This window comes from Polypterus senegalus, chromosome 1, assembly GCF_016835505.1.
Source record: "Polypterus senegalus isolate Bchr_013 chromosome 1, ASM1683550v1, whole genome shotgun sequence".
In the NCBI taxonomy this organism is placed as follows: domain Eukaryota; kingdom Metazoa; phylum Chordata; class Cladistia; order Polypteriformes; family Polypteridae; genus Polypterus; species Polypterus senegalus.
In genome coordinates, this window is record NC_053154.1 from 202,658,884 (window position 1) to 202,684,681 (window position 25,798).

At 39.4% G+C, this 25,798-nt stretch overlaps 2 protein-coding genes across 3 annotated transcripts in view; one reads left to right on the forward strand and one right to left on the reverse strand.

Moving 5' to 3' along the window:
* setdb1a (SET domain bifurcated histone lysine methyltransferase 1a) overlaps positions 1–3,345 on the forward strand; it is a 171,125-nt gene extending 167,780 nt beyond the window's left edge. For both annotated transcript variants that reach the window (XM_039767415.1, XM_039767422.1), the window contains exon 23: positions 1,973–3,345. In XM_039767415.1, the coding sequence (XP_039623349.1) occupies positions 1,973–2,090 (118 nt within the window). In that variant the 3' untranslated portion in view covers positions 2,091–3,345. The remainder of the gene's footprint in view (positions 1–1,972) is intronic.
* Positions 3,346–15,892: 12,547 nt separating this feature from the next.
* The window catches only part of cers2a (ceramide synthase 2a), a 108,701-nt gene continuing 98,795 nt past the window's right edge, over positions 15,893–25,798 (reverse strand). The window contains exons 7-11 of the mRNA XM_039767435.1: positions 25,515–25,607; positions 24,247–24,375; positions 23,647–23,753; positions 16,699–16,852; positions 15,893–16,541 (exon numbers count right to left, since the gene is read on the reverse strand). Coding sequence (XP_039623369.1) covers positions 16,395–16,541; positions 16,699–16,852; positions 23,647–23,753; positions 24,247–24,375; positions 25,515–25,607 — 630 coding nt within the window. The 3' untranslated portion in view covers positions 15,893–16,394. The remainder of the gene's footprint in view (positions 16,542–16,698; positions 16,853–23,646; positions 23,754–24,246; positions 24,376–25,514; positions 25,608–25,798) is intronic.

A 25,798-nucleotide genomic window follows, 5' to 3' on the forward strand; every position in this document is an offset into this window, starting at 1 on the left:
CAAAGTAACACTACAACTTAATAAAGGAAAATTTAAATAAAACATGCAGTAAATAACTAATGATAAGAGGGAGTACTTATCTCTTTTGATATTGTGGTGATTTGTATGCACAAATGTTATAAAATGGGAACAGCAAGATACTGAGTAAATAAAAGTGAAATTTAACTAATAGCTGTGAAGAAGGCACACTGGTGTTCCAGGACCAGAGTTTGAGACCCTCATGGTGAAACCACCAGCCAACTGTTTGACATTCAGCTAGCTATAATGCAATTAGCACTTTTAGCCTCTCTTTATCAGCTATTATTTTTTCTATTTGAAATTTCTTTAATTAAGTTGTACTGTTGGTTGTCTACACCAGGCCTGGTGGGCTGCAGTGGCTGCAGGTTTTCATTCTAAACCTTTTCCTAATCACTGACCAGTTTTCACTGCTAATTAACTTCTTTTCTCATCATTTTAATAGCCCTGCTTTTAAGGATTAAGTCTTCTGAATTGATTCTTTTCTTCATTAAATGACAGCAAAAAAGAAATGAGACATGAAACAAGCCAACAGATGACCAGCTAAATTGGGGCTTCAGACTCCAACCTATTTCACTCCAATCGATCAATCTCTTTAATGAGAAGCTGATTCTTTGCTGTTTATTAAACTCAGTATTCAATTCCATGGCCTGTTGCTGCTCTCTTTCTGCCACAGCAGACATTCCCAAAACTGTTGATTTTTCTGTTTTTTCTAAGAACACTGTCAAGATGTTTTGGTGACCTGAGAGACCAACCTTACTGAGACCTTCACCTTTCTTTATTTTCAGATATTTTGTGATGGACACAGATGAGCTGGTTATGTGGTGGCTTGTTTTGTGTCTCCTTATTATTTGGTTGCTAATTAAGGACAAAGAAAGAATAAAGGGGCCTTGGTCAAGTTAATTAAAATGAAGGCAAAAGAAGTTAATTAGTAGCAAAAACAGGTCACTAATGAAGAAGATGGTTAGAATGAAAACCTGCAGCTGCTGAGGCCCTCCAGGACTGGAGTTCGACACCCCTGGTCTACACCATCTTTTTGGACTTAAAAAAATGCAAATTATATTATTAGTACATCTGATAAATGCCTTGGAATGGGCACGTCAAGGTCAAGTGAGCCTATCACAAGTGACATCATGCGTATTGCACAATGTGTTGAATGCTTTTCAGCCAGGGGACATTTCTACATTTAGATTGAAGTGCTTGACCATCTCTGCCAGCTGATGTTTGTGTTTAAATAAATAACAATGTGCAGTACACTGTTCTTGTATACATTTACATGGACTCTGAGTACTTGAGCTGGTGGTAACTGCAAACAAGTGCTGTATATAGTAAAGACTGGCTGGTTGAACCTTATTCAGAGAAGTAACAAATAATGCCAGGACATGCCTGTTTAGTTTTTAGAGGTCAGTTTGTTCTTTTGTTTTTGTACAGTCAGTATAGTGTGATTCTGCTAATGTGTGTGGTAACTGAACATTTTAAACAGTAATTGTGTTTAGAAATCCCTCTGTGTAGGCAGTATATTTGAATTTAAATTCTTTGCGTTTACTAGGGTGTTAGCCATTGTGGGTGTAGTGAGAAGTCAAGCAAAATGACACCTTTTATTGGTTAACTAACAAGATTACAATATGCAAGTTTTTGAGGTAACACCTTCAGGCAACATGTAATTATCTTGTGATCGTCTTGCCTGAAGAAGGGGCCCGAGTTGAATTGAAAACTTGCCAATTGTAATCTGTTTAGTTAGCCAATAGAAGGCGTCATTTTGCTTGACTTCTCATTAAATGCTTTGCGTTGTAACTGCTAGTTCAAATGCAGGTTATGTTGTCGGACTGCACGTAGCTCATTCTTTTGCAGGATTTCCACATACTTTTTTGTAACTGACTTACTCTAGTAGTTAATAGATTTCTTTGTAGTGAATTTTCTGTAAACTCATGGCCGCCTTGCACATTTTGTCTTACAGGAGGATCCGTGCTGGGACTGAGTTAACCTGGGACTATAACTACGAGGTGGGTAGCGTGGAGGGGAAGGAGCTGCTGTGCTGCTGCGGCTCCACTGAGTGCCGGGGACGTCTTCTGTGAGCGTCTCCTCGTCCTCTGTGGCCTCACTCTGCGCACAGTCAAGCACCCCGCTGGCATTCTGAAAAACTGTGACAGGGATGCACGTGTTGGTTCAAGCATCCTCCCCTTTAAAATTAATCTTCTCCCACGTGTAAGCAACTGCATCAAGCTTGACAGTATGTTTTGCTTACTCTGGGTTTTATTTTTTATACAATTAAAATGTCTCTCTATATATAAATGTGTACACCATTACAAGTGTCATCTCTGTGGTCATTGTAAGGTGTACATTTCTGTGTTATGAAGGTGGCTGCTCACACATTTCTTCCTCTTAGTAGTGTTTTGTCCTTCACTAGAAGACCACTGTTCTTTGTAAAAATAAAAGAGAATTTTGATACCATTCATTTTTTTTGAAATTCCACACAAGCAACTAATTGTATTACACCAGGATCATAAATGAGGTTTAATTTGCAATGAACAACTCAGAAATACAAAGTTATCAGCAGTGGTTGATTTCTTCTCCCGTCTCATGCGAGGTTTGGCCAGCTGTCAGATGTGCTACCGAGTGTCCTAAACGCACACACGGGGGCACAGAGGGGACACCTCGACTTAACAATAAAAAGGCCCAGTGGTGGTGTGCAGAAGACCCTCTGGATAGTGGCTAGCTTTGCAGGTGCAAGCTGTCTGAAATAACCTTGTAGAACAAATGGGGGTCTCTGCTGGTCTTTCATATCCCTTTGTCGTTTTATTTGGTTCAATGGTGACAAATAAAAATGGCCACACTGATCTGTTCAATACACATTCAGTGAAACAGCAAACCCAACCTGTAGTTTTCTCAAATAATAATTCAAATGTTAAAGAAAAAAAGAAAAGCTTTTTTATTGCCATTTGTTACTACTTTTTTTTTTTTGGGGAAAATATTTTTGTAACAAAGTGCACTTATCGGGGGCTGCATTGCAGAAAGCTCAAGACGTGTTACTACAGTGGTAAGAGTGAACATGGAAACTGGGAGTGTGCGAGAATAATTTGTGTTCTTGTGTGGTTTTTTGGTTTTTGTTTTTTTTTTTTGTTATGCAGGGTTTTGCCTTACACTTGGGTAACACTGACATGTCTGATTTGGTATACAGTATTTTATGTAACATTTATTAAATCATTGAACTTTCAAATTTTACCTTTTAAGAAACTCGCTGTGTTCTACATATTAGTGTACTGTTCTGTTGGAGGAAGAATAAAATATGGAACAAATGTTTCATTAAAGAGATACCATTGTACAAATTCATCCTTGTAGCTTTGTTGCTCTTGTAAAGAAAGATACGCTTTTTTGAATGTCTGCTGTTTATTGCATTTTGTAATGACTGTGGTTGATCTCCACAATAACCCTAATACTCGAGGCCTTCAACTCACTAGTTTGTAAAAAAAAAACCCTTTTTAGATGGACAAGCACTGCGAGCAAAAATAGTCAGACACTTCAACTTTGGCTGCAGTGTGAATGAACCCTTCAATGTTTGCATTAGTGCAGGGGTGGGCAAAGTCCGACCTGGAGGGCTGCAGGTTTTTGTTCTAACACGGTTGCTTATTTAGAAAGCAATTCTTGTCAATAATTTAATTTCATGGCTTGTTAGTGCTTTAACTCTGCTATGTCAGGTCATTCTCATATCCTAGAATTTCTTCACCCTTCTAAGGATATCATCCAAATGATCTGAAGGCTAAAATGGATGAGTAATTCTCAGCCCTGCACTTTTTTATCTTCACTTTCCTTCCAAGTATTTAATTAAACCCAATAGTGCCTGATAAATACACACAGGTGGAAATGGAGAAATGCTGGTCTCTTTTGTCATTTGCATGATATTGCTAATTACGAGCAGTTAAAAACCCAGGATACAGCTGTTTAAGACTAAAATGAGCAAGAAGTGTTCAAAATCTTAACGAGTGAGAGTGTTACTTGAGCAATAAGTGCTTCTTATTAAGCAATTGGGTTGGAGCAAAAACCTGCGGCCCTCCAGGACTGACTTTGCCGACCCCTGCATTAGTGGAACAGCAGTGGTAGGGGGGAAAAAAAAAAAACGAATTCCTTGGACATGGCCACTGGCACAGAGCTGCCCGCCACTATGGATTATGTTTCTCAACTGTGTTACTGCTGTGTGGACTCCAACAAAGGAAATGTGTGTGAACAGCCTATTGGTGTCATTCCTGAAAAACTGTGAATAGAAGACAGCAGAGAGACAAATATTGGCAGTTAATCACCGCCTCATGGGACTCGAATTAACCAATGATTGATGGCTTTAATGCTTAAAAATGCTTGGTTAATTCACTTTCATTCCCCCATACTTACTGATGATGAATGCTAAGGACAGGAGGGCTCTCTGAGACCACTATTCACACCAAACCGTACATTCAGAGGGGTACAAGGCCATCTCCACGGTCCTTTACTACTCAAGGAACCTCCCAAGATGTGGGGTAGGGGAGGATGGTTGATCAAAGAAGTATATGAAGGCTGCTAAAAACTAAATCATTTTGGGGAAAATGTCCTCTGGGCTGAAGAAACTGAACCAGCTCTCTGGTAAAGCAGGCCAGCAAAATGAAGCTTAATTAAGGACTGGAGAGGCTCAATGATGCTGTGAGGCTGCCATACTAGCTCTAGTCTTGGAGACCTTAAATGTATTTAAGACAGGCAGAGTGACATGTGCTCCCCACTGTCAGAAGATAAGGGGTCCTTCAGTGGGACAATAACCCCAAACTCTGGGTTTAAAAAAAGAGAATCGGCTATAGATTTGAGACTACCAGCAGGAGTGGGCAAGAAGGTTAAAGACGCTATAGACAAACATTTGGAAGCCACCATCATTGACAAGGGTTGTGGAGCCAAATCTTCTCTAATGCTGTCCATGTGAGACTTTCAATTTCCTCAGTACGTGCAAATTCCAGTTGGTTGTTGCTGTATAACTTTGATGATCAAAAGCTGGTCCATTTTCAATAAGTTCTGAAGATATTGCATGATATACTTCAAATGCAAGAGGGCCAACAATGTTGCCCACAACAGCATATAAATTTGTTTGTGGTTTTGTTTGTTTTTTCCAAACTCTTCATCGTTGAGGTCTACATTGGGCAGGCAGTTAAGGGTCTCGTTGTTCAGACTAAAGTGGTCACCAGTCTTCAAAGGATAAGGTGGGGCAATTCCCAAAAACAAAGAAATTGATTACCAAGCGTAGATAAAGAACGAGCAAGTTTTATGAGTCTTTCCCAAAGCCCTTTGTTATGTGACACATAATGAAGGAGTTTCAAGTGTGCTGGGCTCCTCCTCAGCGTCCACATGTGAAAGGCAGACTGCCATATGAGGAACATCAATGCCATGCACTTCACATGTCAAGTATATAGTATATGATATGGGGTGGGCAAAAGGAGCGTTACAGTCGTTTGTTTGTATGGAAAAAAACATTATGGTTATTACAAAAACTTTATTAACTCAAAAGAATGTCACAACAGTACAGTGCTCCAATGTCGGTACTGTAAACCTTCTTTTGCATACCCCAGTACTGAAAAACCAGACCTGTGCAAAAGTAATAAAAAAAAAACTAATATGTAAAAATTAAATGAATAGAAGCAAATATTTAAAAGGGCTCAAAACATAATGTGGTTTACTTTGAGAAGAGTGTTAAGGAGTGATTGAGAATAAAAAACACCTCACAAAACAGGAGTTAAAACATCTTGTATAGGAAGTGTTGTTTTCTAAGGCTTTTGGAAGCTTCCCCAAGTACTTGTGCAGGCATCAGAATCAAATCTTCTACATGCCCAGGGCGCTCTACGTCTTCTCAGCCATGGTTTGGGGATTCAACACTGAACTTACCAGACATTTGTGCAAATAAAAATAACCATTGTCTCCCAGTAACCAACCACCAGCAAACACACTCCAGAGTTGGACCAGATATGAACATTGCGTGTTCTTAAAGGCCACTTGGCCAGAATGTCTGTAAAAAGTCCCCGATGTCAGCTGCATATCACCTGGACATGTAGCAGTGAAAACCTTCAACACGAACAGATGGGATCAGAAAGATGGGAGTATGAACTGGGTTGATCACTCCATCCACTGTGCCTACAATGCCAGGTATGCCTGCAAAAGCATGAAAACCAGTTCTTGTGTCTTGCGTGGCAATGTCTTATTATTATTTACTTATTTGGCTAACCCAGAATTGAGATTCGATTGGTTGCATTTCTTTTGATTGTCCAATGGGAGCACATGCAGGTGAAGTGACTTCCTCATGGTCACACAGTGTTAGTAGTGGGATTTTAAACATCGGCTTAAGCTCAGTTTTTGGTCTGCGTACGGCATAATAGTAACTTGGAATCTGTTCCACAAAGTGAGATTACATAATTCTGGATCTCAGCACAAAGTCCACTTTGGTTTAGTGTGATTTCACACCAGCTGATTTGCCAGTTCCATAATGCCGGATCTAGATATTTTGATCCAGATTAACATGCATGCACAGCAAAATCTACATAGTCTTATGAGCATGGTTGGCAAATATGGGGATTTTGCACCAAATTTTTTTTTTTAAAGTGTTCTGAAGAAAAAATTGATTTGGTGGTGTGCAATTATTTTCTGCTATTTTCAAAAGGTAAGTCCATCCACCCAAATGGCAAAACTTTAAGGGGGCCATCTCTCCCAACCCCCATAACATCAGCAGCAGAAAAACTCCCAGGGAGACAAGTACCCCTACCCAGATGCCAACAGTGGCAAAATTTCAAGGGGGACCCAGCCTAGATGTTGGCAGCACCAAAATCCTCCCCCACCCCAATGTCTACAGCACCATTAGCTAGGCATTCAGCTAGTGGTGGGCTGGGAACATTTCTAGGTCCTGTCACCTTCCTATAAGTTGATCACAGTGGCATCGGGAAGGGGGTGGCATGGAGAGACATCACTGAAAGGATGACAGCAGATAATCAGTGAAACTCGTGTAGAATTAAGTGGTGTGTTGTTGCCTTGTTCAGAGTGTACCCTGATGGTATCACTCTACTTGAAATGTTTTATGCCCTCAAGTTAGCACTGTATTCTGCTTTTGCAATTTTAATGTCACTCAATTGTTGAGCCCACACATAACATCCTGGGTATGACGTTAATCTGCATCCAGCCCTGCTGCTAGTAGGCCCTCCAACCTGCAGGGGAAAACCTGAGGGTTGGTGGCAGAATTGGCACACCAGTCACCATAAAAAAACCTCACCCTGATCCACTCCATCTGAACTAGTGTGGTGCTGAGGTGTCGCCCATCGCATGGCTGCATGCGGGTCCTAATCTGGGATCCTGAGGTGGTTTGTCATGTGGTGGTGCGTCATTGCGCTATATCAGCGTGTGCTCCTACCCTCCTCCTCCTCCTCCTCCTCCTCCTCCTCCTCCTCCCAGGAGTTGTTCTAATAATTGTAACGTGTGCTCAACGTTATCTTGGCTGCGCTGAACCCTGCGGTGTCCGGTAATTACATGACAAAAGAAACCAAAGGTCAATTACTGTCATGGTCAAATCTGCCACAGAACACACAGTGTGCCCACTCTTTGAATCGGAACTTACCTGTTCAAACCGGAGACCCCAGATATTTGGCCTCAACATCTGCATAGCAATTATGTGAGTGGCATCTCATATTATTTTAAAAATGGGTAAGAGGGCACACATTGATATCCGTATCGCATATTTGACTTGTGTGTTATTCATAAAAGCAACAACAGCAAAATGAACTACAAGACAAAGTGGAAGTCACACCTTTGACATTTCATTACAACATTCCAAATTAAAACTGCATGAACCCCTTTAATGGGGGTCCTTTTTTCAGTAGTCACTCCCCTGCTGGGTTATTAGATAGATGCTTTATTAATCCCAGGGGGAAATTCACAATATGTCGATAGAAATGGTTGAATTTTCCTAGAATATTATCTAATTGACGTGTGTGTTAAATTATTGGAAGAAAAAAAATTTTAAACTATAAACAAAATTATTTAAAAATGTTTTGTTAGCAACAATAAGCTAATATCATGCTAGACTGTTTTGTACATTTATGTACACATTTTCCAGTGGAGCATTGCAGTCTCCGCAGCAGTATATGGTTTCCCTCCTCTCTTGTGTGACAAACACACTGCACAGCTCTTATGAGATGGCCGCTCAGCATGCAAACATCTCTCTTATCCTTCCACTTCAAAGCCATCAGCTTATTTCTGAAAGCAGAGGTAACTTCTCCCGATTTCAATTTTTTTTTTTGTCAGCATAGATATTTTTTTTTTATTTGATCTTACTGTTCCTACAGCATCAGTTTCCATCAAATTCAAAAATTCATACAGCGCTGGCCTGCTGTAGTACTGTAATTGTCAAGTCCTATCAGATAACCCTGATTCCGTGGCTTCTCTGCAAGTGTTAGCACAATCCGCGACGGTTTTGTAAAATTACGCACATCACAACCCTTCCTACATTGTTTACAAGTTCTGTATCTTTTCCCGTGTACGTCATCATCATATTCCACACAAGCCACTTTTAGGCTCACAAAGCTTATAGAGGATTCCATCCCAAAATGTGATTTTTTTTTTTCCCTGAATGTATACCTTCCATCCTTTCCATAGAAGTAAACTTTCATCGACTGACAGATCGCCCTCTGGAATGTAACTTCCACAAAATGTTCGAATGCGGTGGTCAAAGGCAGGCTTGATTTTATACATCTTTAGAGAAACTGGTCTGGTGTCACGATATGCTTCATTATCAAATAATGGGTAACACACTTCTGATTACTACACAGAAGGAACAAATCTCAAAAAAGAAACTTATAAAGCACCAAAACTACTCACTGAATTACCACTCACAAAAGAGCAGTACCCAAAGAAATTTGATTTGTTCAAAACACGCTTGTAACTTTGCGCACGATAAAAACTGTGAAGTTACACTGCTGAAAGAAAGACGTCTGTCCACTAAAAATAAAATGTCAAAACTAAACCCCTGATTGAGGGCAAGTGAAAGAAAAAATACTGTTAGGGGTTCTTTGTTCTCGAAACTACCATAAAACTTTCAACCACGTAAAGGATGTCTGTACCTCTGCCTCTACGACCACCGAGTTTAAAAAAATCCCACTAGACAGCAGAGCCATGCAGAGCACAGATCCAAAGGAACTGCATCCATAGACGCATTCCCCGAGGAGGCAAAAGTCTTTTTATTAAGCGTGTGTATAGACGCTCTCCCCGGTTCTTTTAGGCGTGCTTACCATTAAAGGGGTTTATAAGCATATCAGAAACAGATTATCTGCAGAAAAAGGGGGTCTTCAGAGGGGTTTCTTTAAAAGACTATGAAGAAGAGATGAAGGTGGGCAGCTTGTTCCACTATCACTGCTCAATAATGTCGCGGTTGTTTAAATTCGAGTGCCTATCCTGCAATACTCTGGCATTCCTCATGATGGCGTGGTTATTTATTTCTATTTCCGAGAGACGGCCCGTGTGTGTGTGTGTGTGTGTCTGTCTGAGAGCTTCAAAAGTAGGCACAGTTTTGCAATTGCTTTGCCAATGTATGTAGAAAAAAACGAAAAAAAAAACAAAAAAACCCAAAAACAGGAAATATCCATCGATGTCAGCTCAAAGCATCAACGTGCGACACCGAACATGTCATGTTTTAGAAGGTTGCTCGGATATATTAAAGCTTTGGATCGAATCACAGCCTTGTTTTTCTGGGCAGAATTTGGCGAAGGAGTTGTGAATCTGTCGATTGTTTATTCAGGAAGGGGCTTGACATTTTTATATTGCGTCATTTTTCTCTGCAGCTGGGATCAGCATTTCTGACAGGACATTTACAGACTGTGACCTTAGGACTGGTTTGCTCTGCTGCAGCCTCAAAGCATTAATCCTTCACATTAATCCTGCTCTTTTCTAGGCTCGTTTCAGAGTACTGTTTGCTCTGGAAACTGCGCCAGATTTTGTCAAATATTTCTTTCTAGAACAGAGAAAAAAACAACCAACTAACGAGAAATTCCTGTCAATTTGTTAAAGCTTCAACATTTCATTATTTTTGTATGATGTCAACCACTGTCACACTTGACTGTGAAGCGTGTACTCAATGACGTATAAAAGTGAAGAAGGGGGCTCCTGCTCAAACCAAACGGCCAATGTTGACATTCATAAACAGGATTCTGCCATTTGAGGCATTTCATTAACATTCTGCCTCATCCCCTCAAAGCTAATCTAATTAACAACAAAGACAAACGGTAACACATCAGCTTGGAAATTTCAGTTGCTTTAAGCATGCCAGTACATGGAAGGTAATCCTTCTATATAAAAGCAGTCGGGATTGTCCTTCCATCCCGTGAGTGCTACGCAGGCGTGGAGTTTCACACACGCCCCGTCCATTTTTCAATGCATGATGGGATTTGTAGTTTCGTTTTTCCAGGTAAAAGATGATTTTCTACTCCAGACTGTGTGATATCTTCTTCTTCTTTCTTACTATATAAAAGCAGTCGGGATTGTCCTTCCGTCCCGTGAGTGGAAAGCGTAGCGGTATTCCGCTTATCACAGACTTACTACTTGCAGCTTACGGTACGAAGCGACATGATGTGAGCAGAGTTCTGGTGCTCCCATCATTCCCTTGCTTTTGTGTGCCATGCGCTGGAAAAATTGACAAAATTATGTCTCTGGAAATAATGTTGATGGAGTACAAATGCCTCACCGCATAGATAATAAGGGGATTCAAAAGGGCAACCTCAATATAGAAAAAAAAGTTTAAATTTCATCATAAAATAACAGAAACTATGAGTATTAAAGTAATACCGCTCAAATGCAATATAACCAAATTAATGAGTTGTATAATGTATAAAATATCAAATTGATCTACATATTGAATTGCCTTAAGAAGTGGTCAACTTAAAAGTCGGTCGCCTGAAAGGCGGGTCAGCCTAGTGTTATAATAATTGACGAGAAGAAAAACGACAGCTTGAAAATGAAGAAAACATTTGTTTGTAACTGTTTGGCTCAAATTCAGAATCAGCATGGCCCCACATCACATGAAACATATGATGCGTCTCAGTATCCCCAGATCAGAGCTGCTCGAAAATCTCAGCAGACACAAAGGACATGCATGATGAGAAGCAAAAGAATGCGCTTATTTGGGGGGATGATTTTGAATATGTCACTTTTTCTTTTACCTTTTATCTTTTCACAGATTCATTACTATGATAGCAACCCAGCCACAGGGGATGCACAAACCAGTGTGTTTCTTTGTGTCGGTCCCAAGCCCGGATAAATGGGGAGGGTTACGTCAGGAAGGACATTTGGTGTAAAATTTTGGCAAATCAATATGTGGACAACAATACAAATTTCCATACCGGATCGGTCGAGCCCCAGGTTAACAACAACCGCCACCAGTACTGTTAGTCAACAGGGTGCTGGCATAAATTGGCCGAAGAAGAAGAGGGGGAGACGTGTCCGGAGGCAGGAGGAAAGTAAAGAGAGTGGAACTGAGGGTAGGAACTTTGAATGTTGGCAGTATGACTGGTAAGGAGAGAGTTAGCAGATATGATGGAGAGAAGGAAGGTTGATATATTGTGTATGCAACAGACTAAATGGAAGGGGAGTAAGACCAGGTGGCTTGGAGGTGGATTCAAATTGTTCTATCATGTTGTGGATGGGAGGAGAAATGGGGTAGAAGTTGTGAAGGAACAGTATGTCAAGAGTATTTTGGAGGTGAAAACAGTGTCAGACAGAGTGATGATTATGAAGCTGGAAATCGGAGGTGTGATGATGAATGTTGTTAGTGCATATGCACCGCATGTTGGGTGTGCAACGGGTGAGAAAGAAAATTTTTGGAGTGAGTTGAATGAAGTGATGAGCAGTGTACCCAAGGAACAGAAAGTGGTGATTGGAGCAGATTTCAATGGACATGTTGGTGAAGGGAACAGTGGAGACGAGGAGGTGATGGGTAGGTATGGTGTCAAGGAGAGGAATGAAGGTGGTCAGAGGATAGTGGATTTTGCCAAAAGGATGGACATGGCAGTGGTGAATACGTATTTTAAGAAGAGGGAGGAACATAAGGTTACGTACAAGAGTGGAGGAAGATGAACACAGGTAGATTACATCCTATGCAGAAGAGTTGATCTGAAGGATATTGAAGACTGCAAAGTGGTGGCAGGGGAAAGAGTAGTTAAGCAGTATAGCATGGCGGTCTGTAGGATGACGTTGGAGATCAAGAAGAGGAAGAGTGAGAGCAGAGCCAAGAATCAAATGGTGGAAGTTGAAAAAGGAAGACTGCAAGGTTGAGCTTAGGGTGGAGGTAAGACAGGCACTGGGTGGCAGTGAAGAGTTACCAGACAACTGGGAAATTACAGCAGATGTAGTAAGGGTGACAGCAAGAAGGGTGCTTGGCGTGACATCTGGACAGAGGAAGGAGGAAAAGGAAACCTGGTGGTGGAATGAGGAAATACAAGAGAGTATACAGAGGAAGAGGATGGCAAAGAAGAAGTGGGATAGTCAGAGAGATGCAGAAAGTAGACAAGAGTACAAGGAGATAAGGCGTCAGGAAACATGGAGGTGTCCAGGTGAGATGACAGTGGAGTTTTTAACCAGATTTTTTAATGGAATCTTGGAAAGTGAGAGGATGCCTGAGGAGTGGAGATGACGTTTACTGGTGCCGATATTTAAGAATATATAGATAGATAACTTTATTAATCCCAAGGGGAAATTCACATAAGGGGGATGTGCAGGACTGCAGTAACTACAGGGGAATACAGTGCATCCAGAAGTATTCACAGCGCATCACTTTTTCCACATTTTGTTATGTTACAGCCTTATTCTAAAATGGAGTAAATTCATTTTTGTGCTCAGAATTCTACACACAACACCCCATTAATGACAACGTGAAAAAAAGTTTACTTGAGATTTTTGCAAATTTATTAAAAATAAAAAAATTGAGAAATCACATGTACATAAGTATTCACAGCCTTTGCCATGAAGCTCAAAATTGAGCTCAGGTGCATCCTGTTTCTCCTGATCATCCTTGAGATGTTTCTGCAGCTTAATTGGAGTCCACCTGTGGTAAATTCAGTTGATTGGACATGATTTGGAAAGGCACACACCTGTCTATAGAAGGTCCCACAGTTGACAGTTCATGTCAGAGCACAAACCAAGCATAAAGTCAAAGGAATTGTCTGTAGACTTCCGAGACAAGATTGTTTCGAGGCTGAAATCTGGGGAAGGTTACAGGAAAATGTGTGCTGCTTTGAAGGTCCCAATGAGCACAGTGGCCTCCATCATCCGGAAGTGGAAGAAGTTTGAAACCACCAGGACACCTCCTAGAGCTGGCCGGCCATCTAAACTGAGCGATCGGGGGAGAAGGGCCTTAGTCAGGGAGGTGACCAAGAACCCGATTGTCACTCCAGCTCCAGAGGTCCTCTGTGGAGAGAGGAGCACCTTCCAGAAGGACAACTATCTCTGCAGCAATCCACCAATCAGGCCTGTATGGTAGTGGCCAGACGGAAGCCACTCCTTAGTAAAAGACACATGGCAGCCCAAGGCAGACTCAGACCATGAGAAACAAAATTCTTTGGTCTGATGAGACAAAGATTGAACTCTTTGGTGTGAATGCCAGGGGTCACGTTTGGAGGAAACCAGGCATCGCTCATCACCAGGCCAATACCATCCCTACAGTGAAGCATGGTGGTGGCAGCATCGTGCTGTGGGGATGTTTGTCAGCGGCAGGAACTGCGATACTAGTCAGGATAAAGGGAAAGATGACTGCAGCAATGTACAGACACATCCTGGATGAAAACCTGCTCCAGAGCGCTCTTGACCTCAGACTGGGGCGACAGTTCATCCTTCACCAGGACAACGACCCTAAACACACAGCCAAGATATCAAAGGAGTGGCTTCAGGACAACTCTGTGAATGTCCTTGTGTGGCCCAGCCAGAGCCCAGACTTGAATCTGATTGAACATCTCTGGAGAGATCTAAAAATGGCTGTGCACCGACACTTCCCATCTAACATGATGGAGCTTGAGAGGTGCTGCAAAGAGGAATGGGCGAAACTGGCCAAGGATAGGTGTGCCAAGCTTGTGGCATCACATTCAAAAAGACTTGAGGCTGTAATTGCTGCCAAAGGTGCATCGACAAAGTATTGAGCAAAGGCTGTGAATACTTATGTACATGTGATTTCTCAGTTTTTTTATTTTTAATAAATTTGCAAAAATCTCAAGTAAACATTTTTCACGTTGTCATTATGGGGTGTTGTGTGTAGAATTCTGAGGAAAAAAATGAATTTAATCCATTTTGGAATAAGGCTGTAACATAACAAAATGTGGAAAAAGTGATGCACTGTGAATACTTTCCAGATGCACTGTAAAATTGATGAGTTACAGCATGAAGTTATGGGAAAGAGTAGTGGAAGCTAGGTTAAGAAGTGAGGTGATGATTAGTGAGCAGCAGTATGATTTCATGCCAAGAAAGAGCACCACAAATGTAATATTTGCTTTGAGGATGTTGATGGAGAAGTTTAGAGAAGGCCAGAAGGAGTTGCACTTGTGTCTTTGTGGATCAGGAGAAAGCACATGACAGGGTGCCTTGAAAGGAGTTGTGGTATTATATGAGGAAGTAGGGAGTGGCAGAGAAATACATACGAGTTGTACAGGATATGTACGAGGGAAGTGTGACAGTGATGAGGTCTGCGTTAGGAGTGATGGATGCATTCAAGGTGGAGGTGGGATTACATCAGGGATCGGCTCCGAGTCCTTTCTTATTTGCAGTGGTGATAGACAGGTTGACAGACGAGATTAGACAGAAGTCCCCGTGGACTATGATGTTTGCTGATGACATTGTGACCTGTAGCGATAGTAGGGAGCAGGTTGAGGAAACCCTGGAGAGGTGGAGATATGCTCTAGAGAGAAGAGGAATGAAAGTCAGTAGGAACAAAACAAAATACATGTGTGTAAATGAGAGGGAGGTCAATGGAATGGTGAGGATGCAAGAAGTAGAGTTGGAGAAGGTGAATGAGTTTAAATACCTGGGATCAACAGTACAGAGTAATGAGGACTGTGGAAGAGAGGTGAAAAAGAGAGTGCAGGCAGGGTGGAATGGGTGGAGAAGAGTGTCAGGAGTAATTTGTGACAGACAGGTATCAGCAAGAGTGAAAGGGGAGGTCTACAGGACGGTAGTGAGACCAGCTGTGTTATATGGGTTGGAAACGGTGGCACTGACCAGAAAGCAGGAGACAGAGCTGAAGGTGGCAGAGTTAAAGATGCTAAGATTTGCATTGGGTGTGACGAGGATGGAAAGGATTAGAAATGAGTGCATTAGAGGGTCAGCTCAAGTTGGACGGTTGGGAGACAAAGTCAGAGAGGAGAGATTGCATTGGTTTGGACATGTACAGAGGAGAGATGCTGGGTATATTGGGAGAAGGATGCTAAGGATAGAGCTGCAGGGAAGAGGAGAAGAGGAAGGCCTAAGCAAAGGTTTATGGATGTGGTGAGAGAGGACATGAAGGTGATGGGTGTAACAGAGCAAGATGCAGAGGACAAGAAGATATGGAAGAAGATCCGCTGTGGCGACCCTTAACGGGAGCAGTCGAAAGAAGAAGAATCATTATGATAGCAAATGAAAACCCTAAAATGGATATAATGCACCTGGTCTAACAGTATGATAAGTAAGCCTATTCAAGCGGGTCTACCTTAGCACCAATTGTAATGAACTTTTGTGCAGCGTTGTACTGAAGTACACGACCAACAGTCAGACATGGCTATTCCCCTATTAACCTTTCTCATGACCCCAAAAAAGTCCCCCCTACCCAGAGTTAAAAATTTAAAACCAACACCACACAGCCTGGCTGGGACCATAAAGCTCATTGTGGAAGAATCACAGTCTTTAATTATTATTAGCAATGTAAAAATTATTTAAAAAAAATCTTTGGGACAAGCACAATTGTGAACAAAAGACTAGGAAGTGTTAGGGTGAGAGAGGAGGGAGAGAAGACAGTTAAGGCACTTGAAAAGCAACAAAAGAAAGGACAAATAAACAAATTAGTCATGCCAGTCCCACAAGTCTTTCTGGCTGGCTGAGCAGGAGGACGAGAAGGACCACCATAATGATTCTTGAACTCTTTTCTGCAGATTACCACAAGCGTCTCCAGCTTGGGGTGGCAGTCCAGGTCTTCAGCAGCAAAGGCTGCACTGTGGTCAGTTAATTTTCTTGAAACCTGGCCAGGCTGACAAAACGACTAATATGGGAGTACAAAGAACATCACCATGTATCCTCTTGCAGCTTGTTAGAACCATACATGGGGGACAAGGCAAGGGGGGCACAGTACAGGAGGATAAGTGCTGCCATGTTGTCCTTAACTCTCCTTACTCTGTTTTTCGATGGTTGTTGTTTAACGCCAGGTGTCCATTCGACACTGGTCCATTTTTTTGCACCTCCTTGGCTTCCTTCTCTTCTTCTCCTTCCTCAGAATTATCAGTTTCCTCCCGATCACTTCTTTCATCCTCAACATACTGAAAGATAAAATATTTTTAATAGTATTATACTCCCATATCTATGACCCACCAGCTTCAGTGTGAATGTGCTTTCTAAAACACTTCACGTTTTTCAGGTTTTACAAGGGTATTCATGTGGGTAATTCAAGAGAAAGAGACAAGCTGAAACGCTTACATTTCCAGTTATGAATTTCCATGCCATTCGCAGGATGAGGCAGGCCCAGAATATGTGAAGCAACTGAAGGATTGCCAAAAGGCCATTGAAAAAATAATAACAAAAGAATGGGGGGTACAGCTCAGTGGGATAAACCCAAGTGCAGTGCAGGATCCTGGAGGAAAAACAGAAGAAAGAGTCAGTGAGAAGTAATGAATAGGAAGTACAGGTCACTGCCGAAACTAAAATCTGCACAGTGAGAACTTTGTCCATCTATGAATAATTGCTACTTTGTTATGAGTTTTCAAGTATCAAAAAACAGTTTCATAAGTAATTTAGCCATCCATCCAATTTCTGAACCAGCTCTGGAGAAGCCACTAGCCCACCACAGGACACCCTTACGAATATGTGTTAGACACACATCACAAAAATATAAGAGGATAGATACATACTTGGGCCACAAGTGATAATGACCAGAAATCAAACCAAGGATTCTGCACGTTGGAGGCAGCAGCACTAACCACTATGCCGTTTTATGGCTTAGTTCCCAAAACAAGTCAGAAAAATTAGTTCGTAAGTGCTGGGACACTGAAGCAAAGGTCTGCATGCAACTGACTTTTCAGTAATATTCCAGAGAAAATTCTAAGTGTCCTAATTAAAGTGTATATTTAGAGCTGAACAAACACTCATGTTTTCAACCTGGACAAACGCTGGAAGCTAAACATATGGCTGATATGCAAAACTTAATGCTCATGTTCACTCTGCAAAACACAAAAATGCTGTTAATGGGTTTGTGACAGTATTCCCACCAGCAATCATATCATGCATCTGCTTTTACAAGCTGCCATGCATACGCACCATAATTCATTTGAAACGTCAGGTGCAAAAAAATGAGATGACACTGTAATATCAGAGATGCATGAATGTTATATTTTCTGACTGCAAGTGTATTTACAGTGAAATGTTTAATTATTTCACTGATAAGTTGTAATAGTAAAATAATATATACAGTGCATTCGACAAGACTGATTGATAAATAGGCAAGTTAATTTTTCATTTTATTTTCACTCAGGCCGCCTGCTCTCGACCACATGAATCAAGTCTAACATTTAATGCCACACTGCAAAACCCCGAGTAGGGTGACTTGGGACTTCAGCAGGAATGCAGACAGCTACACTTAAGTCAAACTGAGAAGTGAAATGAAAAGATAACTGAGGGAAACAGCTTGTGTGTCCTGGTATTTCTGCGTGGCATGGCAGATGACACTATGTATTAGGACATCTTGCTGCACTGATGGTGATCATTTTGGAGTTGACTTTTGGGTTCACTAAGACTACAATTACATGAAGATCAGAAAATAAGTGAAACACAAGCAAGTTGGATGCTGAAACAAAATTCATTATGAACCAAAAAACAATTGATGATGGGGGTCAGCAATAAGAAGGATCACTTGAAGAAAACAAAATCTATGCTGTGGCTGTGAACTATACAACTTTTGTCAACAAACACCAAGAGGCAAAAGTTCTGGGCATCTTTGCAGGAAACTACAACAGCAGAATTAAATATAATAGCCCATGACATGACCTTTCCCTCTTTCATAACAGAATATGGTACTTGCTAACTGATCTTTACTGATGACATAATTACAGATGACTTAAGAAGGTTATGAAAACATTCTGCTTGATTGTGTAAAAGAAAATGAGTGCACATTCATGCGCAAGCCATGACACCAACACACAAAAAATGTAATAGTGCAACTGACAGCAATTTCTCAGCACTCAAGTGTCTGTGACTTCTGCATTGGTTCCCTATTCTGTGCAAGTGTTTAATAATCAGATTAGTACCTTCTTGGCAGTAATGAACCTGTTGCACAGTGCAAATTGAAGAGGAAGGAATTAGGGCTGGATTTTTATATATATGTTACCAGCAATGTATGGAAAGCAGGCATTGTATAGAATGCCTAGGCAATATACAGAATTACTGCCGTTTTTGGCAAAGTATGAAATATCCGAATTATTTTAATATTATATATACTTTCCCTAGGCATTGTATGTAATACCTAGGCATTATATAGAATGACAAATGCTATTTAGGCAAAGAATTAAAAGAGAGTCATGAAAAGGCTTTTATTGAAAAGACGTATATGAAAAAGAGAGAAATACAAAATAAAGTATAGGACTTTCTTACTGAGGAAAACGAGAAAATTAAATATGAACCTACTTGTTGCAACTAGGAAGGAAAAAAAATAATTTTAAACTGCACTTAATTATCACGATGGGTGAAAGTTCTTTCAACATTATGTCACGTCCTCCATGGCCAATGGCCAAATGAATGTCATGAAGTACGTTAAATAACTCGAGTCCGTGATGTAGAACTGGATAGCACAAACACCTTCTTTAACAGGATAAATCTGTTAACTTTCGTTTTCCACTAACATCACATCATAGCGATTCAACAGCCAATAGTCCTGTGGTACCTTCTTAGTAGTCATCTTGGCCTTTTTCACATCACTCACTAACTTCTGGTAAGTAGTTTCGGTTAGGAAAACACAAGTTTTTTGCAGCATTGGCTCACACTTTAGGCAGTTCATCGTAGAATCGTTGTTGCATGTCAACATGCCATGATTCCTTCTCAGACACTACACCTTGCTCTTCCATTTTCATACAGCACAGTATGGGCTAGAGTCTGTGTTGAACAATTTCAAAGTAACGTATTTCATCACTTCCAAACAAAAACGAAATGCAAATGGGGAATTCGCTGTCTGAGGCGAGCGTCAAAAGTCACATGACATTAGAAATGTCATTAGCGGGAGTATTTTATACTTTGCCGGTTTGTCTTTTGGCATTACATAGAATGCCTAGGAAATATGTGAAATATTAATTGTTTCATACTTTGACATCCAATTTTCAGCATTCTATATACTGTCTAGGTAATGTCTGCTTTCATACATTGCCGGTAACACAAACACACACACACACACGCATACATACATATATATATATATATACATACACAGTGGTGTGAAAAACTATTTGCCCCCTTCCTGATTTCTTATTCTTTTTGCATGTTTGTCACACAAAATGTTTCTGATCATCAAACACATTTAACCATTAGTCAAATATCACAAGTAAACACAAAATGCAGTTTTTAAATGGTGGTTTTTATTATTTAGGGAGGAAAAAAATCCAAACCTACATGGCCCTGTGTGAAAAAGTAATTGCCCCCTGAACCTAATAACTGGTTGGGCCACCCTTAGCAGCAATAACTGCAATCAAGCGTTTGCGATAACTTGCAATGAGTCTTTTACAGCGCTCTGGAGGAATTTTGGCCCACTCATCTTTGCAGAATTGTTGTAATTCAGCTTTATTTGAGGGTTTTCTAGCATGAACCACCTTTTTAAGGTCATGCCATAGCATCTCAATTGGATTCAGGTCAGAACTTTGACTAGGCCACTCGAAAGTCTTCATTTTGTTTTTCTTCAGCCATTCAGAGGTGGATTTGCTGGTGTGTTTTGGGTCATTGTCCTGTTGCAGCACCCAAGATCGCTTCAGCTTGAGTTGACGAACAGATGGCGGACATTCTCCTTCAGGATTTTTTGGTAGACAGTAGAATTCATGGTTCCATCTATCACAGCAAGCCTTCCAGGTCCTGAAGCAGCAAAACAACCCCAGACCATTACACTACCACCACCATATTTTACTGTTGGTATGATGTTCTTTTTCTGAAATGCTGTGTACCTTTTACGCCAGATGTAACGGGACATTTGCCTTCCAAAAAGTTCAACTTTTGTCTCATCAGTCCACAAGGTATTTTCCCAAAAGTCTTGGCAATCATTGAGATGTTTCTTAGAAAAATTGAGACGAGCCCTAATGTTCTTTTTGCTTAACAGTGGTTTGCGTCTTGGAAATCTGCCATGCAGGCAGTTTTTGCCCAGTCTCTTTCTTATGGTGGAGTCGTGAACACTGACCTTAATTGAGGTAAGTGAGGACTGCAGTTCTTTAGACGTTGTCCTGGGGTCTATAGTGACCTCTCGGATGAGTCGTCTCTGCGCTCTTGGGGTAATTTTGGTTGGCCGGCCACTCCTGGGAAGGTTCACCACTGTTCCATGTTTTTTCCATTTGTGGATAATGGCTCTCACTGTGGTTCGCTGGAGTCCCAAAGCTTTAGAAATGGCTTTATAACTTTTACCAGACTGATAGATCTCAGTTACTTCCGTTCTCATTTGTTCCTGAATTTCTTTGGATCTTGGCATGATGTCTAGCTTTTGAGGTGCTTTTGGTCTACTTCTCTTTGTCAGACAGCTCCTATTTAAGTGATTTCTTGATTGAAACAGGTGTGGCAGTAATCAGGCCTGGGGGTGGCTACGGAAATTGAACTCAGGTGTGATACACCACAGTTAGCAATTAGCAATTACTTTTTCACACAGGGCCATGTAGGTTTGGATTTTTTTTCTCCCTAAATAATAAAAACCATCATTTAAAAACTGCATTTTGTGTTTATTTGTGTTATATTTGACTAATGGTTAAATGTGTTTGATGATCAGAAACATTTTGTGTGACAAACATGCAAAAGCATAAGAAATCAGGAAGGGAGCAAATAGTTTTTCACACCACTGTGTATATATGTGTATATATATATATATATATATATATATATATATATATATATATATATATATATATATATATATATATATATATATATATATATATATTATAATATATAAAAAAAATCCTGCAACGAGACGAGAGATTTTTTCAATTCCCTCGAGACGAGAATTTTGCCATGAGACTGTTTCATATCACACCCTCCTTTCAATTCCTGCGCTCTCAGTTCTTATAAATTTTTACTTTTTCCTCATTTTAAGTCGTTTATGAAAAGTTCAGTTTCATCATTTAAAGAAGCTTTTCTGGACAGTATTTTTATACATACAATCTATTCGATACATTCGATGAAGTCCTTTTCTGGACAATAATTTGATACGTTCTAGATGACACGTCAGCGACTAAGCGAAGAAGAAAAGGCTGTGTGTCGAAAAGAAAAATTACTCGGTGAAATAACGTAATCCGTCGTTTCTGTCTAATAATTCATCTCATTCCGATCCTTTACTCTTTTCCTTTGCATTTCCCTGATGATGAAACAGGATGGTCGTATAATATGACACAAAAAAATTCAGATAAAAGAATAACACCCACACAATATTTCATGTCAAAATTAGCGATACATCCCAAAGTATTTAACCCACTTGTCATCTCAATGTCTATCACAACAGTACATTATTAATGCGTATCTTAAAGTCAAAGCTAATTGTTTCTTTTGTATCAAATCGAATCAAGCAAAACTTAGAACGGAACATATGCAAGGTCTCATTGACCACGTTCAAAATTCAAATATCAATAGTTCTGACAAATTCAAAGTAGGTAAAGCAGTAATATTACCATTATCATATCAAGGTTGTCCAAGAGCATTGCAACAGTTATATCATGATGCAATGGCAATATCCCGAACTATCGGAATTCGTTGATTCTTGAGAACAATGCCACCGGCGACATCGCCTCTGGATATTCCGACTTTCTTAAGTAGATTGTTTAATCAGAAAGTCTCAGTTTTATTGAAGGAACTCGAAACGGTGATCAGTCAAACAGAGCATACATTTACATGATCGAATTTCAAAAACAGGGTTTGCCTAACATCCACTCATTGGTTACTTTGCTAAATCAATTATTAACTGCTGATGATGTAGATCAGTTTGTCTACGCTGAAATTCCAAACACAGAAAACAATCCTGAATTATGGTACAACGTCATTAAACACATGTCTCACGGAACTCATTTAAAAGATTCAGTATGTTGGGACGCAAAAGAAAAAAAGTGCTTAAAGAAATGTCCTAAAGTTTTCGTTAATTCAACAGATATAACTAAGGCTGGCTTTCCTAATTATCGCTGCAGAGATAATCGTCACAAAAAACACACTTATCACGGAAAGAAAAATGGTAAAATTGTGATGATCGATAATTCAATGATTGTACCATATAACTCGTATTTGCTCAAACGATTCGATTGTCATATTAATGTTGAGTATTGTGCATCGGTTATGAGTATTAAGTACATCTACAAGTACATTTATAAAGGGCACGATAGAGTACAACAGTCTCAGGACGAAGTTCAAGCATATTTAGATACTAGGTATGTCAGTGCAATGGAAAGCGACTGGCAATTAATGGAATTGCCAATGCACAGTTGAAGTCATTCTGTTGAATTATTACCTACCCTGGGTTACCCACACCAGGGGGTTAGCGAGCAAAGCGAGCAGAAGATGGAGCCCGCTGGTGTGCATGTGCATATATGTAAAAAAAAAAGTAATGATTTTACAAAGGACTGGTTGAGATATATTTGAATGCACCAAAGAAGATACAAAAAGTTCAGGAACATGTTGCAGTTTTAATACTCCCACCCAATGTAAAATCATGACATAACCAGATAATAAAGTATAGTTTATTACATTTTTGTCACACTGTAACATTTTATATTTCAATAGACCTTTAAATCATTGTGTAATTATAGTTCACGAGTATGTGAACTTCTGTGAAACTGTTAATAAAAACCGATTAAATTTAAGCACGACAGCAGGCTATTAAGATTTTATAGTCCTCCTTCAATACTTTTAGTATACATGAAAGTGGTGTGCATGAATCAATAAAATAAAGGAACAAGTCATCTGTATAAAGACATTTTTCTTCATTTACTTACAATTCCATTTCTCTGATGGATTATGCAAGTTAAAAGGCAAGGAAGTTCAACAGTAAAATTAATGGTAAAGAATACAGAATTTATATTACTTAAAACAAACTGAAGCTTGTAAGCGGCTTTGGATTAAAATGCATAAGCTGGCAGCAGATAAATAGCTTACATGTGTGGCACATAGTAGGAAGAAAATTGAAAATGGTCAGACAATAACACTAATTCTTACCAGAAAGGGAAAATGATAAGGCGTGTAACGATAAACACTGCAGCAAAAACTATGAAGATAGCATTACAGGCGTTTTTCCATCCAGCATAATTAAACATTTTAGCAGACTGAAAAATAAGAAAACATACAAAACATAATATAAATAAACTATTATTCTAATTTATTTGAAGCCTTACAAATCAAAACAAAAAAGAATCTTGTATATGAAAAGAATTTATAACTTCCTCTCCACTTTTACCATTCTGAAATTTTAGGTTATTACAGAGAATCCTAATTTATGTTTAAATCAAATGTATCTGGTTTTAAAATGCCCTTAGGTGGGACATTACATGATTTAGTTGCTCCTCCTAAAAAATCTGAACACAATAGACATGTCCTCAAGCAATTGGCTTCTTCTTGCTAAAAGCAAAGGCCAGAGTAGAAGGTTGCACACAACAGAAAAAGAAAAAATATATAAAATGACCTAGGATTTCTTTTTTTTTTTTTCTCGTATACTTCAGGTAACCAAAGTTCTACCAGCATAAAAATACAATACTCCCTGGTTAAATAACACATACAAATTATACCCAAACCACCAAACAACGAAAATCTCCTCTATACCTCAAGAAGATAGTCTGCTGAATCATGCACCAACATTATCAGCGTGCCAGCGCGAATATAATTCACACACCAAGAGAAGCTGATCAGAATGATTGTGGCTAAGTGATGAATTATTTGTTCCTTGAAATCCTGCAGCAAAAACAACAAAAACATGAATAATGATATACGGCTTATTTATGTATTTTATATCAGCAAATCAAAAAAATTCACTTACTCTCTTAAAAAAATATTTTGTCAGGAGCAACTATTTTTTCTATTCAAGACAGACAACAACTTGCACATTCAGATGCATTTTACAAATTATTTTATATTGTTCAGTGAAATAGAACATCAATCATTTCACTAACTAGTCTTTATACTTTCACTTCTTCCTAAATGATTTTCATAAATGTAACGGACCATGCTGCAAGACACGATGAAAAATGTGAATTACTAATAAGTAATCTTTATTAATTTCAGTAACATTTACAAAATAACTAGTGAAATATCCTTAGCTTGAAATACAAAATGTTCTCATAAATAGTCTCTATCTTCTATCAGGCACCAGTGTCTCTTCAATCCTGCTCTCAGTTGCACTTAAAGACCTACATCACCACAGCAGCTCCTCGGGTTCCAATTCTCTTAAAGGAAACATACAAAGGCTTCTTTCTCTCTTTTGCTTTGGCATCTAAGTGGTTTCTATTCCAGGGCAACCCTCTTGTCACAGTGTCACTACTATACAAAGTATCTATCTTTTTGCCAGTACAAGTATCTATTTTCCTTTCATTGTGGTTTTGCTTTTCCACAACCTAGCAGTGCCTTTACCTTTAAAAAAACACCTGGTGATCCTTTGAATGCTGTTTGCCTTTGCAAATTTAAGTTATTCTTCTATAAAGTAGCACACTTTCTTTTAGAACAGAACTTTCAGTATTTCTTATTTATAAATATAAGAGTTAAAGTAAAACAAGACAAAATCATAATGTAGTAAATATATAAACTATGTTTTGTGTATATTACTTTTCTGTGTATTAACACTGTGTTAACTGTACAGATATTCTTTTTTTTTTTTTAGCTATTTTTCAAGATTTAAGGTTCTTAAAATAGTAGTGCAGAACCTGTGTTTACAAGTTACGAACATAAATTGTGCTATCAGGGTCTACTAACTGAAATGTGTCACTACTGATTTGGGTTAAGTAACCACTGGACTGGTTCCCACAATTCAAGTTGCAATGATTTCTAGGAACACATATAAATAAGGGTTTAAAAATGAAAAATGGATAACAACATACCTTTCTTTTAACATCAGAAGCAACACTGAACAACAGAGACCAGTAGAACCCCAATTCAATCATATAGTACCAATACTGGGAAGGCAGTAGCGTCTGCAAAGACAAATTCACATAGAACTGTAATTCAAACTCAGCCGTAATTTTTATAAAATTAATAAAATGGTCAAAAAAATAAATCAAAGTCCCAGATAAGTAATACATAAAGTTGTGTAGACCGAGGTGACATTTTATGGGTGACAGTAAATCATACCATAATATGTGCATTATCAACTTAATCACACAAA